An 18,485-nucleotide genomic window follows, 5' to 3' on the forward strand; every position below is an offset into this window, starting at 1 on the left:
ATTCTGGCCTTGTAGGACTGGGTCTTTTATGGCCCAGGCTGGCCTTGAACCACAATTGAGGATGACCTTGAACACCTGATCCACCAGTCCGTAATGTGTGCTTTATGGTATTATGGTCTGTAAATTATATCTCAACCAAGATCTTTGAAAAAAGAAGTGGGGGCCGGAAGTGGTGGCACATGCCTTTAACCCCAGGTCTCCGGAGGCAGAAGCAGGGCGATCTCTGAGTTCGAGGCCAGTCTGGTCTACAGAGTGAGTTCCAGGACAGCCAAGGCTATACAGAGAAACCCTGTCTCCAAAAACAAAACAAAACAAACAAAATTAAAAAAGAAAGAATGAAAGAAGTGGGATGGTCTGGGAGAAAGACGGATGAGGCAAAATTCTAGCAGCTCAAGAAAGGAGTCAAAACACACACACACACACACACACACACACACACACACACACACACACACACCGCCCCCAGTCTCCCAAAACAAAAACTTTGAACCTACATTGCCCGCTTTCTTGGGCTCTTACTACAGCGCCCACTAGGGAGCGGAGCACGTCCGCAGGCAGGGCACGCAAGGAAAACTAGGAATTGCAGTTCCTGAGCCTCGGGTGGGCGGGCGCCGGGCTCCGTGTGCGCAGGCGCACTGCGGTTCTGTGCCCTCCGCTGAGGCCATTGTCCGGCCCTGTGGTGGCAGAGGCAGGTTTGCGAAGCTGGCCCTTACGCAGGACAGCACCGCCGCGAATAGAGACTGCAGCGGGCGCTAGAGGGGCGGTCCCGAGGTCGCGGATCCCGAAGCCCCGGAGGCGGTGATTCCTAGTGCCGTGGGTAGGAGGCTGGACTCCCGGCCTCGCCCACCATCCTGCGGGCGGACTGGGCGTGGCCGGAGGGACTGTCCCGAGGCGGCCGGGCCTTTCATTTGGCCTTGGGGGAGCTGCAGGCGGAGGCGGTCTCCTCCGGCCCTTTGGGGCTGAAGTGGCTGCAGGGCTGCAGGGGTGGGGTGGCAGGGTAGCGGGATGAGTGGATCCTGTCCTCTCTCCTCAGCCCCGGATCGTAGCCAGCACACACTGAGGCAGGAATGGCCCCGAGGCCTCCGATGGTCACGCCCCAGGTGAGCCGGAGCATCCCACCCTGCGAGACCCCGGGGACGTGTACGGGACAGTTATTGTTCTAGAGTTTTGATGGCTTTGAGTCTCCTAGTCTAGTGAAATTCCTCTTAAAGTGCCCAGACCTGGGTGGAGCAAGATTCCTGAAAGGACGGAGTAGTTTGGTAGTGGAGGGGACCAGGAAAGTGCGATTTTATGAAGAACTGAATGTACTGGGATTCTCGGCACTGAGCCTTTATTGCTGTGCGGGTCCTTTGAACTCTTCAGTGAGGAATGGAGAGAGTAGGAGACAAGATAGAAAAGTGAGGCTTTATGGCCCATCCACGGGGCAGATGAGCGGGGAGCAGATGAGCCATGGTCAGAGGAAGAGGATGGTGAAGGATGGTCGCGTTGAATCTGAGATCAACGTCCAGCCAAACCTGGACCGACTAGCTCCGAGTTTTTCTTGCCCCTTGCGCTTGTCTTTTTTCTTTTCCTTTAACAGATCTATAATAGTGCACTCCCTCAGTAGTCCCAGCCTCAGGTTAATTAATAAGAGGCTGATTTGTGCCGGCATGAAGGCTCATGCCCTCAATCCCAGCACTTGGGAGGCAGAGAGGAAAGTGGATCTCCGTGAGTTCGAGGCCAGCCTGGTCTACATCGAGTTCCAGGACAGCCAGCGCTGTTACACAGAGAAACCCTGTCTCTAAGGAAAAACACAATCCACACTCTCTTTAGAATGGGGTAAGGACTAAGCATATAGCTTGATGGTAGATCTCTTGCCTAGCGTATGTGAGGTCCTACGTTCAGTTCCCAGCACCTCTGGGAAAATAAGGATGGGCTGGAAAGATGGCTCACCAATTAAGAGCACGGTACGGTAAAAGCACACATTGCTGTCTCAGAGAACAGTTCAGATCCTAATGCCCATGCCAGGCAGCCCACACCTGCTCTATAATCTGGTTCCAAGGGGTTGAAAGGCCTCCGCTTGAGCACCTGCACTGATGTGATCATACTATTAGAAACAGAGGAGAGAAAAATCTCAACTCAAGGAACCGAGGAACAAAGGACCACACAAAGTAAAAGAAGTTGGCAAGGCAATGTGTTTTCTAAAATTGGGGCACCCAACCCAAAATGAGCTAACAAGCACAGTTTGCCAAGATAGCTTCTGTCTTATCCCTCACGTAGGTGCTGACTGAAACTCGTCACGATAACTGAAGCTTGATTGTGTAGTCTGACGAGACTGGCTAATTGTTGTAAAAGGGAAGGTTCAGGGGAATATAGTGCAGGCCTTTATTGGACTAACCAACCACCTTTGTTAGTAATAAAAAGTTTTTCAAAATACCCATACACAGACACATAATAGAATAATTTGTTTTGTTTTTGTCTGTGTTTTTCAAGACAGGGTTTCTTTGTGTAGCTTTGGTTGTCCTAGAACTCTCTCTGTAGACCAGTCTGACCTCGAACTCACAGAGATCCACCTGCCTCTGCCTCCCAAGTGCTGGGATTAAAGGTCTTCACCAGCACCGCCTAGCCAAATAAAATAATTTAAAAATTCACAATAAACTACAAATTGTAGTTGCTATATGTATCATGCAATCAAATTCAACCTAGATAAAAAATACTGATAATGTGGTTTTATGGGTTTTTTTGTTTTTTTTGGGTTTTTTTGGTCTTTCAAGACAGGGTTTCTCTGTGTAACAGCTCTGGCTGTTTTAGAACTTGCACTGTAAAACAGGCTAGCCTCAAAATCAGAGATCTGCCTGCCTCTGCCTCCTAAATGCTGGGATTAAGGGTGTGTGCCACTACTGCCCAGCATCAACTTAGTATGTTCAACATTCCTAGTTCTCCTAGTGCTTATCTGTGAACACGAGGAGGTACAAGTCTCTTAGAATCATCCAAAATGAAAAAAAAAAGTGCTATTGCCAGGCGGTGGTGGCACACACCTTTAATCCAGGCACTCAGGAGGCAGAGGCAGGCGGATCTCTGTGAGTTCGAGGCCAGTCTGGTCTATAAAGCGAGTTCCAGGACAGGCTCCAAAGCTACACGGAGAAACCCTGTCTCAAAAAAACGAAAAACAGACAAAAGAAAGTGTTGTCATTTATCCATGATGCAAAAATAAGACCAAATGTGATTTTAGTAATGCGTGTGATTTAACTCGGTTTATTATCACTTCTATTTATAATCAGTATCTTTAAATTACTAATGAGGTATTCAACCATGTTATAATACTGAGGCTTTGAAATGAGAAGGCGTAAGTCACAAACAATCCCACACCAGTTTGGAAATATGATTAATAGAATGGTTTTTTATTTAAAGGGGAAAAACTTATCTCAGGAGCTATTGGCTGAAGGAGTGGAAGGAGCTCCCGCAACAGAAATGTATCATGTATCTTATGGTTCTTAACACAGTTTGATGTCCTCAAAGGCCAGCAAGATTGGGTGTAGCTGTGGCCTGATGTAGTGTTGGGGGAGGGTGCTTGAATTGACATCATCTGGAGCAGAAACCAGCAGTGGGTACCCTGACATACAGCTGTGCTGGGGGTTCTAAAATAGTTCGAAACTATAAGGCACAATATATGTGGGATGATCCCCAAGAAAGCCTAATGTAAAAATCTAATTGTAGAGCTGGAGCCGGGCGGTGGTGGCGCACGCCTTTAATCCCAGCACTTGGGAGGCAGAGGCAGGCGGATCTCTGTGAGTTCAAGACCAGCCTGGTCTACAAGAGCTAGTTCCAGGACAGGCTCCAAAACCACAGGGAAACCCTGTCTCAAAAAAAAAAATAAAAATAAAATTTAAAAAAAATTGTAGAGCTGGAGATGCATTCAGTTGATAGAATTGTTTCCCTAGCATGCACCAAGCCCTGGCTTCCATTCCAGCACCACAGAAACCAGATGAAGTGGTACATGCCTGTAACCCTACTTTTGGGAAGCAGAAACAGAAGGATTGGGGGTTCAACCTCCACTACATAGCGAGTTTGAGATCATCCCAGGATACATGAGAATCTCAAAAATTAGTAAATGAGTAGGGTTGGAGGGATGGTTCATCAGTTAAGAGCATTTACTGCTCTTGCAGAAGGTGTGGATTTAGTTTCCAAAACACACGAGGCTGCTCACAACTGCCTACCACACAGTTCTGGGGACTCTGACACCCTCTCCTGACCACATGGGCCTCCTATGTGAACATGGTGCACATGCATACCCTCAGATATACACACATAAATAAGCCAACACTTTTCTTAAGATTTATTTATTATGTGTAATGTTCTGCCTCCTGCATGTATGCCTGCAGGCCAGATCTCATTATGGTTGGTTGTGAGCCACCATGTGGGTTCTGGGAATTGAACTCAGGACCTCTGGAAGAGCAGCTAGTACCCTTAACCACTGAGCCATTGCTCCAGCCCCCAAATATTTTTTTAAAAAATAGTAAATACATAGAAGCAATTTGCAGAGCAATATGTGCAATGTTTCATGAAGCGTGCCTGCAGTATGTGTGTAAAACATGGACAGGGAACTTCCAAGTATACACACCAACTGTTGAGAATGATCACATGGGGACATAAAGAGGACTAGGACGGGAGAGGCTGTCCTTTTTCGTAAGTTCCTATAGCCCCATGTTTGAATCTGGAACAGAGCAAGGAAAGAAAGCAGTGAGGAATGAGCAACCCTATAAAAGGTTTGGTTTGAAAGGAAAACAGCAAGATAGATGAACGAGAGTGCGAGCTGTAAGCTAGGCATGTTCGCGTAGGTCTGCAGTCCTGGCCTGAGAGAGGGAGAGGCAAAAGCATCAGGAGAAAGAGGTGGGAAAGGAAAGGAGAGACAGAATAGCATATGCAGGGTTGTGGGATCGATTTCCCCTTTGACTTTCCTGTCAGACAAGCTACATGCTTTAAAATCAACGTCTCAAGACAAACATTTCCCCTTTGAGCAGCAAACACATGACCCCAAGGTCTGTCCCCAGACTTGGAAAGGAGCATTTGTGGAGTTGATCCCTACCTGAGCAGGACTGTGATCCCACAGGAGTCTGTGACATTCAAAGATGTGGCTGTGGACTTCACCCGGGAAGAATGGCACCACGTAGGCCCTGCCCAGAGGAGCTTATACAGGGACGTGATGCTGGAGAACTACAGCCACCTGGTCTCTCTCGGTAAGGAGGCTACTTCCCCGCTGGCTCACACATCGCCAGTTTTCCTTCCTCGGTTGCTGAGGTGCACGCAGTCTGGTAACTGAGAGGAAGTCCAGGGCTTGGTTGTGAGCCTGAAAGATCATTTTACAGACCCAGAAGAGGGGACTTCGCTAGCATACCTTCTTAAGCTATACCTTTTCTTCTCTTCAGAGGTCCTGAGGATCTAGGACTAGTACTGACTTACAGGAAGGTTCTTTGTCTTCTTGATCAAACACCCAAATCTTGTGTATTTACCCATGAGCAGGGTATCAAGTGTCCAAGCCAGAGGTGATCTTCAAATTGGAGCAAGGAGAAGAACCGTGGATATCAGAGAGAGAAATCCAGAGACCTTTCTGTCCAGGTAAATGAGTAAGAATTCTGCTCATGGAGATCAGTATAGACGGTGGTACAGCTCACGGAGAGGCGTGAGAGCTGTCCGACAGGCAGAGGAATCTGAAACCGTTTCTGGGTGAGATTCTGCACGTATCTCTTTTCCAGTCAGGCATTCCTACGGCAGGAAGTCTTCAGGGAAAAGATACCCAAGTGCTGGGATTATAGGCATGTACCACCACACCCAGCTTTATACCGTCTTAAGTGAGAGGTTAGCCCTCCATATCCCTTTAATGCCAGCATCCAAAAGGCAGAGGTAGATAGATCTCTGTGAGCTCTAGGCCACTCATGGCTGCATAGTGAGGTCCTGTCTCTAAGCAAAGCAAAACCATAAAACAGAAAGAGGTCAGTGTAAGGTGAATCTTGGTCCTAGCATCACAGTGCTGTTCTAAGCGACATTATATAGGACTCAGCTCTGCCTTCACTGTTTAAAAGGAGCATGTTAGTTGGGCAGTGGTCACGCCTTTAATCTCAGCAGTAGGGAAGCAGAGGCAGGCGGTCTCTCTGAGTCCAAGGCCAGCCTGGTCTACAGAGTGAGTTCCAGGACAGCCAGGGCTACACAGAGAAACCCTGTCTCAAAAAACAAACAAACAAACAAACAAAAGAGTTCCAGGACAGGTTCCAAAACCACAGAGAAACCCTGTCTCGAAAAACCAAAAAAAAAAAAAAAAAAAAAAAGAAAGTAAGTAAGAAGAAGAAGCATGTTAGAGTTTTGAAAAAGCAAGGTATTCAAAAGCCAGAGAATCTGTGTTCATTTTTAACTCACAGAGAGTTCACCTTGTGATGGAGCTTCTGTCTAGCCTTAGTACATTGTGTTCTGTAACCATACACTCCTTAGTAAATTGATACTCAGTGAGTGTACACTGTTTGAAAAAATTCTGTTCCAGGTCTTTACTAATGAAAAAAAACAACAAAAACTAAACTTTTATTAAGTGACCCACTGAAAAGAATTCTAATAATACAAAGCCTTTCCTGTCTGTAGGAGTTTTGTTTCTTGCTTTTGTTTGTGAGCAGTGTCCTATTGTGTGGTCCAGGCTGACCTCAGAGTTACCACCCTGCAGCTCCCAGGTGCTGAAGTTACAAGTGTCATTGTATATGACTCTCATTACAAGGTTAGGATTAATTCTCGTTGCAAGTGTAGGTATTTGGGAATTGGACTCTTGCAACTGTGTTTCCTCTCCCAATATTTTAATTTAAAAAATTTCAGATATATGGAAAAATAAAAAAACTGTGCATCAATTATCATAAAGCTGCCTAGATGATCACATTTGTTGGTAGTGTGGTATTTCCTTTATCACATATCTCCTCATCTACTCATGTAGGAATTACCTACATGAGGAAGTTGGAAACATAAGTATGCATATCAGTAACTGGAGTTGTTTCCTTTCTTTTTCCTTTTGAAATATTGAGAATAAAATCCAGGACTTTGCACAAGTTCTTTTTAAAAAGTGCTATATTGCTGAACTTAATCCTGAGTTAATTAATTATTCTTAAATCTCAGGGCATGTCCTAAAAAAGAAAATAAGACTGTCAGGGCATGTTTATTCTGGCTTTTTTTTTAAATAAAGAGATTACTTTCTTTATATGTATGCAAAAGTAGGAAGTATGTGTACCCGTGTAGAATGTCCACCAAAGCCAGAGGAGGGTACTGGATCCTCTGGAGTTGGAGGTACAGTCAGTTGTTAGCTTCCCAGTGTGGGTGCTGGGAACTGAACTTGGGTCCTCTGCAAAAGCCATGTATGCTCTTAAATACTGAGCCGTCTCTCAAGCCCTGTCCACTTGTTTTTATATATATGTGTGTCTTGCTTGTATGTATGTCTGTGCACCGTGTGTGTACCACCCACAGAGAAGAGGCATCTTTTGGTTTTTCAGAATAGGGTTTTTCTGTGTAAAAGTCCTAGCTGTCCTGGAACTTTGTCTTGTAGATCAAGCTAGCCTTGAACTCACAGAGATCTGCTTATCTCTGACCCCCAAATTAAAGGTATGTGCCACCACATCCAGCTCAGTTTTTTTTTTAAATAAATGTTGTATATACTAAAATGTACACTTATATGTACAACCCTATTGTTTTTGACAAGTGTGTTCACCCTTTCAACCCATATTCCCTAGTATTTTTGTTGTTGTTTCTTTGGGTGGGGGTTTGCTTGGGTTTTTTTGTTTTGTTTTGTTTTGCTTTTTTTTTTTTTAATTGTGAGGCGTAGCCCTGGCTGCTGTCCTGGAACTCACTTTGTAGACCAGGCTGGTCTTGAACTTACAAAGATCCGTGGATACCTGCTTATGCCTCCCCAATGCTGGGATCAAAGGTGTGCGCCACAACTGCCTGATCTTGTTTTTGTTTTTGAGAAAGCATCTCCCTACATGTATCCAGACTGGCCTCAAACTCATGATCTATTCTGCCTCAGTTTCTCAAGTACTAGAATTCTAGGTATAAGTGACCATGCCTGGCATTTCCCTTAGCTTTTAAAGATAATCATTTTTTAGATTTATTTATTTTATTGTTTTATGTATATGAGTGTTTTGCCTGCATGTATGTATATGCATCATGTGTATGCCTGATGCTCGTAGAGCTCAGAAAAGAGGGCATTGGGTCCTCTGAGACTGGAGCTACAGATGGTTATGAGTTTGCATGTGGGTGCTGGGAATCGAACCTGGAATTCTGTAAGAGCAACAAGTTCTCTTCAACACTGAGCCGACTCCCCAGCACTAAAGGCTCCCATTCTTAGAACCTAAAAATGAATGTGTTATCTAGTATTAGTATTCTGTGGTAAAAACAGACTTAGGAATACATCTGTTGATTGAAATAGATCTGAGGTCAAGAGAAGGGATTGGGGATCTGGGGAGACGGCTCAGCGGTTTGAGCACTTGCTCTTGCAGAGGACTCAGGTTCAGTTCCCAGCACCTACATAGAATAAATATTATACATACATCACACACATTAAACATACACACACACAAAAGAAAGATGATTGCTATAGAATCAGAGCTCAGATAGATTGAAACTACTCCTAACTGTAAGGTCAAAATTAACTTTAGTTTGCTCCATTTTTAGTACAGGGTGTGGCCCCCCGAGTATGTCAAAGAATCTTTTCAGTACATCCTTGACAGTAGATCCCATAAAGAAATTATGAAATCAACTTTAAAGAAACTATAAAATTGGTGGATTAGAAAGGTAGACTTTTTTTGTTATGCTCCCTAAAATGAACAGGAAACATGGAAACCTACAGGATAGAACATGACTCTGTTTTACTTGCATCTGCACCCCACACACTTCGGCTCCTTTCTTCTTTTGTTTCCTGTCAGACTCACCCCATTCACAAGGGCTTGCCTCGTTCTCTGGACGTGACAGACACTCTGGATTCGTAATACTCACTGACGCCCCACTCTCTTTCCCGCAGTGTAAGGCTTCCGCAGTCTCATCTGTCCTGTAGCCTTCTGTTTGCACTGAAAGGAATTTGGGAACTTTTGCACTTTATATCTCTTTTAGACTGGAAGACCAGGCCTGACACCAAGCCGTCAAGTCTTCGGCAAGGCACATCTGGAGGATCCCACAGTACAGATGTTCTGTCACATGCCACACGAGGAGATCCCTGGGATGTCAGGATCCAGAGGCACCAGGAGAGTTGGGGGAGACATCTGGGACCAGAGGCATCATCCCAGAAAGAAATAGCCACTCTGGAGACAAATCTTAAGCAAAATAAATATGATGAAGACTCTAGATTGAGCACAGACTTGGTCCCACAACTAGACATGCCTTCAAGTGTAAGGCCCAGTGGATGTGAAACACTTGGAAATAACTTGGAGAATAACTCAGAATCAGTTACTCGGAATAGTATCCCTGCAAAAAAGAAACCTTATAAATGTGATAAATGTCGAAAGTCATTTATTCACAGATCGTCCCTTAATAAGCATGAGAAAATTCATAAAGATGACGCTTATCCCAATGGTACAGACCAAGGCGTCTATTCTGGAAGGAAACATCATGAATGTACTGATTGTGGGAAGACCTTCCTCTGGAAAACACAGCTTACTGAACATCAGAGAATTCACACTGGGGAAAAGCCCTTCGAGTGTACTGTGTGTGGGAAGGCCTTCAGGCACAGCTCCTCGCTCGGTCAGCATGAAAATGCACACACAGGAGAGAAGCCCTACCAGTGTAGTCTCTGTGGGAAAGCCTTCCAGCGCAGTTCCTCCCTCGTTCAACACCAGAGAATCCACACTGGAGAAAAACCCTACCGATGCAATCTCTGCGGGCGGTCGTTTAGGCACGGTACCTCCCTCACTCAACATGAGGTTACACACAGTGGAGAGAAACCCTTCCAGTGCAAGGAGTGCGGGAAAGCCTTTAGTAGATGTTCTTCGCTTGTCCAGCACGAGAGGACTCACACCGGAGAGAAGCCTTTTGAATGTAGCATATGTGGGAGGGCTTTTGGGCAGAGCCCATCCCTCTACAAGCATATGAGGATTCACAAAAGAGGCAAGCCTTACCAAAGCAGCGACTTCAGCATGGCTTTCGAGCCTGATGCATCTCTTATTCAAGGTGAAAGTGCACTTACTGAAGTGAAATTGCACCATTGTGATGACTGTGGGGAAGACTTCAGTCACATCGCAGACTTCAGGGACCATCAGAGGGTCCATGCTGGAGAGATGTCCTATGACGCTGAGCAGACCCTTAGTCAGCAGTCTGTGTCTCAGCCCGGAGAGAAGCCCTACCAGTGTAATGTATGTGGAAAAGCTTTTAAAAGGAGCACAAGTTTCATAGAACATCATAGAATTCACACTGGAGAGAAACCCTACGAGTGTAACGAATGCGGAGAAGCCTTCAGTCGGCGCTCGTCACTGACCCAGCATGAGAGAACCCACACTGGAGAGAAACCCTATGAATGTATCGACTGCGGCAAAGCCTTCAGTCAGAGCTCATCCCTTATTCAGCATGAAAGAACGCATACCGGGGAGAAACCCTATGAATGTAACGAATGTGGGCGTGCCTTTAGAAAGAAAACCAACCTGCACGATCATCAGAGAATCCATACTGGAGAAAAACCTTATACTTGTAAGGAATGTGGGAAAAACTTCAGTAGGAGCTCAGCTCTTACTAAACACCAGAGAATTCATACACGAGATAAACTGTAGGAAACCGGAAATTATGGAACGGGTAGGAAGCTTTGTCTAAAGTACGGTTCCAGTCTGGTTTCAGGATTCTGAAAGTTTGGAACTGTAATTATGTTTTTGTACCCTGCATATGGAGAAAACTGTGCCAAGAGACAGTTTTTTTTTTTAAATAAAAGCCACTCTTTTGTATTTGATTACAGACTTTTTGTAAAACTACATTTAGTCATTTAGAAATGGTGCAACCTTGCTAAAGCTTTTGAATATGTATGTCTGAAATCACCAAGTTTTGAAGCTTGGTATATAAATCCTATTGTTTACAAGCTTAAAAGAAAGAAAACTCATAGTGTGGCCAAAACACTTTAAACATTACAGTTTCACTTGACTGAGACAAGTTCTTGCTCTTCCTCTTTCTCCTCCTCCTTCTTTTTTTCTTTTTCAAGACAGGGTTTCTTTTTAGCTTTGGAGCCTGGCCTTGAACTCACAGAGATCCGCCTGCCTCTGCCTCCCTCTGCTAGGATTAAAGGTGTGGGTCACCACTGAAAGAATTAGAGTCACCAGCGCAACCACTTCCCTGTACTGTGGGGAATGAAAGCTGAAGTGGGCTGCACAGTAGGACAGAACTTGTAATAGCAAAGCTAAATGGAAACGCTGGTCTCCTGGTTCTTTGGCCTCATACCACGGGTATGGAGAGGGCATTTGGGAATTCAGCAAGCTTTAAAGTAAAACTTTTAAGATGGATACCCAAACGGTTTGTGAACTCCCGTGGGCTGGACATTTTGGAGTGACTAAAGACATCATAGGCAAAAAGAATATGCAAATTTGTCACAAATGTAAGGCCCCTTATTGAACACTTACAAAGCTACAGATTAGTAGAAACTGACACCGGTTGGACTGGTGACACACGCTTCTTTCTCGGCGGTCATTACCCCTTCAGCTCACGCGTCCTTTCTTTGCGCTCCTCATGCCATTTCAGAAGAAGGTCTGACTCTGAGCTTCCTCTCCACTGCCTCCCCACCCCACCCCTCTCTTTGTCTCTGTCCCTGTGCCTGTCTTTCCCTTTTTTCTCTTTGTGCCAAGTTTACTGTAGAGAATTATAAACCTAATTACCCACAGCCGTAAACTTTATCTTTGACTCCATTTACAGAAGCAACATGTTTTGGTTCTTTTTGTGTGCAAAGAAAATATACTGCTATTTCAAAAACTATCTCAGCTCTGTTGCTTTTCTGTTAGCAAACATGAGATAAGCTTCCCTCGTACCTGTAAACTGACTATCCTGAGGGAATTTCCAGAACCTTTTTGGGTTCAGTTAACAACAGTGCCAATGAATTTGGAACAACTGTGAACATTTCTGGGGTCCCTTTTTTTCCTCAAGGTCCATTGGCCACAAGGACTGCTCAGCCTTATCCTGTCCAACTATTGGCCGGTCAGTTTCTTTATTAAACTAATCACAGCATAAATTACACAGTATGTAGAAGGATTTTTCCACAGAAGCCTCCTCTGTGTATTTTATCCTTGTTGGAGAGGCCAATAACCTGCCTATACCTTTGTCAAACTGTCAATGACAAGTTCGTCATTTAACCCCAGGATCGCCTAGTTCTAAAAGCATAGCTCTTAGCATCTAAAAGTATAGTGTTATTATTTTTTCTGTAACAGGGATTCTCCATGTAGTCCTCGCTGTCCTGGAACTTGCTCTGTAAGCCAGACTGTCCTCAGACTTACAAAGATCTTCCAGCCCCTGCCTCCCAAGTGCTGGGATTAAAAGCATACACCACTACCATTCAGCCTAAAAGTACAGTCTTAATGACATCTCCAGAGCCATGCTGTATTTGAGGAGCTGCATGTAACTCCATCTTTAGGGGTGGTGCAAGGTCTGTGGATGTGTTGAGTGCTCGCACACCACAGGGCATGTGTTGAAGTCAGAGGACAACTGTAGAGTCAGCTCTCTACTAACCCCCATGTGGGTCCCAGGGACTGACTTAGATCTCAGGGTTGGCAGTGGTGCTATTACCCACTGAGTCATATCTCTGGTATTCTGCCTTATTTTTGGTTTTAAGACAGGGTCTGTCTTAGGGTTCCTATTGCTGTGGGGAAACACCATGACCAAAGAGCAAGCTGGGGAGGGCAGGGTTTATTGGGCTCACACTTCAGTACTGCTGTTCAGTATTGAAGAAAATCAGGACAGGAACTCAAACAGGGCAGGGTCCTGAAAGCAGGAGCTGATGCAGAGGCCATGGAGGGAAGCTGCTTATTGGCTTTGCTTCCCATGACTCGCTCAGCCCACCTTCTTACAGAGCCCAGGACCAATAGCCCAGGCATGGCACTACCCACAGTGGGCCCCGCCCTCCCAGTTTATCACTAAATGAGAAAATGCCTTACAGCTGAACCTCAAGGAGACATTTCCTCAATTTCTTTCTCTGATGGCTCTAGCTTGTGTCAAGTTGACATACAAAGCCAACCAGTACAGGGTCCTTCACTGACCACTGAGCTCACTAACTCAGCTCTACCGGTTTAGTTAGCCCCAGGCACCTCCTGCGTCGGCCTCTCCGGCACTAGAATTACAAGCGTGTGCCACCATGTTCAGCGTTTTTAGCTGTTTTAAGCATTCATATCAGCCCTCATGCTTGCGTGGAAAATACTTTGCCAGTTGATCAGTCTTCCCTGCCCTACCCACCTGTCGTTTTTGGGAACAGGGTCTCATGTAACTCAAGCTAGTCTCAAACTCATTTTGTAGCTTAGGATGGCCTTGAACTACTTATTCTCCTGCTTCCACCACCATGTAACTACTTAGGTTACAGCCATCATTGTAATCTGATGGTCTGACCTGTCACCTGGGCAGCCTGTCCCTTTCAGAGACAAACCCTTCCCACTCACAATCTCCTCCTCTTCCCGCAGGCAAGCAGATCTCCTGCCTCTATTTCATCTCTCTGTCCTTCTCCTGAAGAGGCAGTCTCTGCCTCTCTCTCTGCTCTTTCCCTTCTTTCTCTGCCCATCTCCTCTTCTTCCCCCTTCCATAACCCCTTACTCTTGTACCATTCCCGATACCCACTAAGTCAGCTCTATACTCAAGCTCTCTCCGCATGGCATATCTGTCTGTGTCCCACCCGCCAGGGGACCCGTGCAGCCTCGGGTCACCAGCATCATGAAAGAAAGCAATCATGTCTGTGGTGATACCTTTTTTTAAATTTTGAGAACATTTCTTTATTTTGAGAACATATCTTTATTGAGGCATAGTTTTCATAGTTTATAATAAAGTATAATGTATACGATTTAAAGGTTTTCAGTACACTGACAGAACTGTACACGATCACAATCACAGGACATCTTTACCACCTCCCAAATTATCTCCTAACAGTATTATATTTTTGTTTTATTTATTTTTTATGTACCAATCCCAGCTCCTCCTCCCTCCTTCCCTCCCGCTTCCCCACCCACCCCTGTGGTGATATCTTGTTCGTACAAATAAAGCTTGCCTGAAGATCAGAGGGCAGAGCTAGCCACTAGCTAACCATAGAGGTTTGGAGGTCTGTACAGACAAGAAGTGATATGGCTGGGTGGGGAGAGGAAGTGATAAGGCTGGAGGAGACAGAAACTCAGTCTCTTTTCAGTTGGGAAGTTGAGTAGGTAAAGTAGCTGTAGGTTGCTCCTTCATCTCTGATCTCTCAGCATCCCCCCCCCCCACGTCTCTGACTCCAGGCTTTTATTATTAAGACCTATTAGAACCCTTGCTACATATTGGCACCCAACTTAAAGATAGGAATTCATGAAAAAGCCACTTGCCTGTGGCTTTGTAGCTGCTGGCACAGGCCAGAACTGCAAGTGGGGGTCCCACCCTACCCAACTAGGCTTTCTTTTTCCCCTAAGCCTCTCTGAACAGCCTCCAACTGCCACCTAAACTCCTGAAACACTTGGGCTCCAAAGGCCACAGAGCTCACTGGCCCCTGGCTTGCTGGCTCTGCCTTCAGACAGCCCGGCCACAAGTGCTTTTTCCACCTGATCCCCTGTGCATTTTTCAGACACCCGGCGCTCTCTCTCCACTGTGGGTTGTGGGCTTTCCCTACATCCCCTCTCCTCAGGCTGCCATGGCTACATGCTAGAAATCCCAGCTCTCCTCAGCCAGGCTGTTCACTGCCAGTCTTCTCTGCTGGGAAAAAAAAGAGTCTATACTGGGAGAGGAAGTGTGTGATGGAGCTCCACCATCACTGAATACAGTCTCAGGCAGAGCACAGCAGGGTCATCCTTGAAGACCCCACCACGCAGGGCCTCCTGGGTAGCCGCTTCTCCCACACACAGGCAGAGCAAGTCTCTGACAGTGGTGCAGGTCCCAAGCCTGGGACTTCCTATAGCCCTGGGTCAGAGGGAGGGAACAGCCCAGCCAGTGCGGTGGCTGGGATCAATCACCCTGCACGGCCACCCCTGGGAGTCTGATGCACAGCCAGGCCAGAGGTTTGGAGCAAGAAGAGCTGGGAGCAGATGCCTGTTGCTGGGCACCCCCTCAAAATTACACCGAGTTGCCAGACTCCTCTTCACACCCAGGATTTCAATACCCTTCCCCCTAGTTACTCCTTCCCAACTGTCTCAGGAGAACGGCAGCAGCCTTGCTTTCCTTGAAAGTGGTTTATCCACCCAAGCCTTAAATCGGGACTTACCAGTGTGCTACAACTGCTGGGTCTCCCTGCAAAATGTCTGTGTTCACTTAAGGTGTCGCGTCCCTTTCCCTGGCAGGGTCACCCATTCACATTTACTTCTGTTTGGGACTGGGTTTGAACCATTCCGTGCTCCTGTTTTCAGGAATTCATTTTGTGGATAGATGAGGTTCTCTCAAACTGTTTTTGCATATTGCTAGCATTATTTTTTCTCTCTCTCCCTCTCCCTTTCTCTCCCTCTCTCCATCTCTCTCCCTCTCTTCCTCTCCCTCCCTCTCTCCCTCTCCCTCTCTCTTCCTTTTCTCTCTCCATCTCTCCCTCTCTCTCCATCTCTCTCCCTCCCTCCCTCTCCCTCTCTCCCTCTCTCTCTTCCCCTCTCTCCCTCTCTCTCCCTCTCTCCGTCTCTCTCCCTCTCTCCATCTCTCTCCCTCCCTCTCCCTCCCTCTCCCTCTCTCCCTCTCTCTCCCTCTCTCCGTCTCTCTCCCTCCCTCTCCCTCCCTCTCCCTCCCTCTCCTTCTCTCCCTCTCTCTCCCTCTCTCCCTCTTTTTCCCTCTCTCCCCCCCTTTCCCTCTCCCCCCCCCTCCTGCATGCCTCACACTGAGCTGCACACAGGGATGGGCACCTCCTAGATGCACACTTAGCAGTTATGAATAGAACATAGGGACAAGCTCAAGGCTGCTCAGTGCTTTCCTATTTCTCTTTTATCATCTTTAATTTTTTTATTTTATGTATGGGTGCTTGGTCTGGGCATACGTCTGTGCACCATGCATACCCCTGGAGACACACAGGCTAGAAGAGGGTATCAGATCTACAGACAGTTGTGAGCCATGTGGGTGCTGGAAATGGGATCTCCGTCCACTGCAAGAGCAGCCCCCATGTTCCCAGTTCTTGCTTGGTCCTCTTCGCTCTCTGTGTGATCTGAGGCAAATACCTAAGTTCTCTGCATTAATCTCCCCTGCTGGTAAAGGGGCATATTAACAGCCCCCATGGGCTAACACTTGCACGATATGTGGCTATGGCCAGCACTTTCAGATGCTTCTTGCCATAATCTTGTCCTTTCAGAAACAGGAGGGCCTGGAGTCAGTGAACACTAGCTAGCTGTCTCCTCCCATCCTCAACCTGTAAAATGGGAGCTGCCACAGCCCCACCCAACAGGGCTGACCAAGAGGATTAAGTGAGAGTACCTGTAATGTACTTAGCACTGGGCCTCAAACATAAAAGTACTTTTTAAAGTGCCCAGGGCTAGGACAAGCATGGAGGGACACACCTGTAATTCCAGGGCTGCCCAGGTTGAGGTAGGTTAGTCATTCTCCTACTATGTAGTGAGCTGAGGCCAGCCTGGGCTTCATGACAGCGTGGCTCATGCAAAACAAACAAAAACCCCTAAATAAATGAGTGATTAAGCTTATAGACCTCAAGTGAACAGGGCACAGCTTTGGAGGTCCAGGCCGGCAGGAGAACTTGCTGGGAGCCGTCCACCCATTGCCAGACTGCCGCTAAATGTGCCTTCCTGGTGACCACCAGGGGGCGCTGGCGCATTGCTGAGGGCTCCAGTCCTCCGGAAGCGCGGAGCTGGAAGAACACAGCTGGTCCTGCATCCTAAGGGCTTTCATTTTACTTCATTTTTTTTTTTTATCTCCCTTCCCTCCTATAAATGATCCTGAATTTCCCCACTTTTATAAGATGAGCCACCCTCTGCAGCTACCATCCTACCGCTCTTCGCCTGAGAGGAAATGACCGAGACCCAGAAGAAAGAGTGATGCAAATAAAGAGTGGTGGAAAAAGAACGAGGCCCATTCCACAGGTCCTTAGCACTTGGTGCCCTCTATGCCTAGAATACTCCCCCCCCCATGAATGGTTTCCTCCCTCATCTTCAAGTCTCTGTTCAAACACCAGTTTTTCAGCAAAGCCATCTGTGTTACCAAGCATGGTGGTGTTCACCTTTAATCCAGCACACTTAGGAGGCATAGAGAGGTGAATGTTTGTGAGTTCAAGGCCAGCCAGGGAAACATAGTCCCTGACTCAAAACAACAAAAAACACCTGCCACAATTGGTAAAGCGGCTTCCATGGCAAGGGGTTTTGCTTTTGAAGCAGTTGAACACGGGAAGAGCATTCTAGACTGCACAGGTGAGCTCAGTCTGTCATGAGGATCTTTCTAAGCAGGAAGAGGAAGCCCAAGGGGAGTCAGAGTGGGTGACAGGTGGGATGATGGGAAGGAAGTTGGAGCGATGCACTTGGAAGATAGAGGAAGGGACCATGAGCTAAGCCATGCAAGCAGTTTCTGGATTGAAGGGACAAGCTAAGGAAACAGATTCTTCCCTGGAGCTTCCAGAAGGAATGAAGCCACACACCCGGAGAAGCAGTGGATAGGGTGTGTGCCCAGAATGTGCAAGGCCCTGCGGTTGAAAAGGGGAGAAAGAAAAAGGAAGGAAAGAAAAGGAAGGCATGGAGGGAGGGAGGACCCTGCTGATCCTGGACTGTAGCTCAGCAAGACCCACTTCAATGAGTGCCTCCTAAAACTGCAGATTAGGAAACCGGATAACTTTAAGCCAGCACGTCTATGGCGGTTTGTTATAGTATCAGTAGAAAATGAGCCAGCCAGCCTTGGTTGTATAAATTAGAAGTGAACCACCATACAGTTCACATTCACAGGGGTTGTGAACACACACAATTATTAGGAATCATTTTAGAAGCTGCCTATCACAATGAATAAATTGACATGAACCCCACATTACAGGTAGATAAACTGAGACCCGGGGGAGTTAAATAACTTGCCTGCAGTCACATACTGAGTTCCAAGACAGGCTCCAAAGCTGCAGAGAAACCCTGTCTCAAAAAAGGGGGAATTATTTTCGAGAGCCCCCAAGGCCAGCTCCACCCCAGGGCCTTTGCATTTGCCGTCTCCACCTCATCCTCAGGTCCCTGCTGGAAGGCAAGCCAGGTCTTCCCTGACCGTCACTCACAAACACAGTGACTTCCTGTCTGTCCACCCCATTTAAGTCCTGCCTAAGGTCCGTTCCCACCACAGCCATCCCTCGTGAGGATGGAGCGCCGTGTGCTGTGCTGTATCCCAGTACACACAGTAAGCATTCAGTACGGATCTACTAG

The 18,485-nt window shown here is 46.7% G+C and overlaps 1 protein-coding gene across 5 annotated transcripts; it reads left to right on the forward strand.

Moving 5' to 3' along the window:
- Positions 1–660: 660 nt before the first annotated feature.
- Positions 661–10,907, forward strand: Zfp90 (ZFP90 zinc finger protein). 5 transcript variants are annotated; one of them, XM_057753575.1, is made up of 5 exons: positions 661–817; positions 1,034–1,100; positions 5,090–5,216; positions 5,500–5,595; positions 9,109–10,907. In XM_057753575.1, the coding sequence occupies exons 2-5, from the start codon at positions 1,068–1,070 to the stop codon at positions 10,752–10,754; spliced, it is 1,902 nt and encodes a 633-aa protein (XP_057609558.1). In that variant the 5' UTR covers positions 661–817; positions 1,034–1,067; the 3' UTR covers positions 10,755–10,907. The 5 variants fall into 5 exon arrangements, with proteins under 5 accessions (XP_057609558.1, XP_057609559.1, XP_057609560.1 ...); XM_057753576.1 differs by having other exon boundaries at positions 8,925–9,174; XM_057753577.1 differs by lacking the exon at positions 9,109–10,907 and adding an exon at positions 9,020–9,081.
- The last annotated feature ends 7,578 nt before the right edge of the window (positions 10,908–18,485 follow it).

This window comes from Chionomys nivalis, chromosome 21, assembly GCF_950005125.1.
Source record: "Chionomys nivalis chromosome 21, mChiNiv1.1, whole genome shotgun sequence".
Lineage (NCBI taxonomy): Eukaryota > Metazoa > Chordata > Mammalia > Rodentia > Cricetidae > Chionomys > Chionomys nivalis.

What these genes read in the sequence shown, in the direction of transcription:
- Zfp90 (XM_057753574.1), top strand. Translation starts at nt 5,137, where the DNA reads ATGGCACCACGTAGGCCCTGCCCAGAGGAGCTTATACAGGGACGTGAT. An exon ending in CAGCCACCTGGTCTCTCTCG is followed by an intron (nt 5,217 to 5,499) that starts GTAAGGAGGCTA and finishes ACCCATGAGCAG; the next exon opens with GGTATCAAGTGTCCAAGCCA. An exon ending in CCAGAGACCTTTCTGTCCAG is followed by an intron (nt 5,596 to 9,019) that starts GTAAATGAGTAA and finishes TCTTTCCCGCAG; the next exon opens with TGTAAGGCTTCCGCAGTCTC.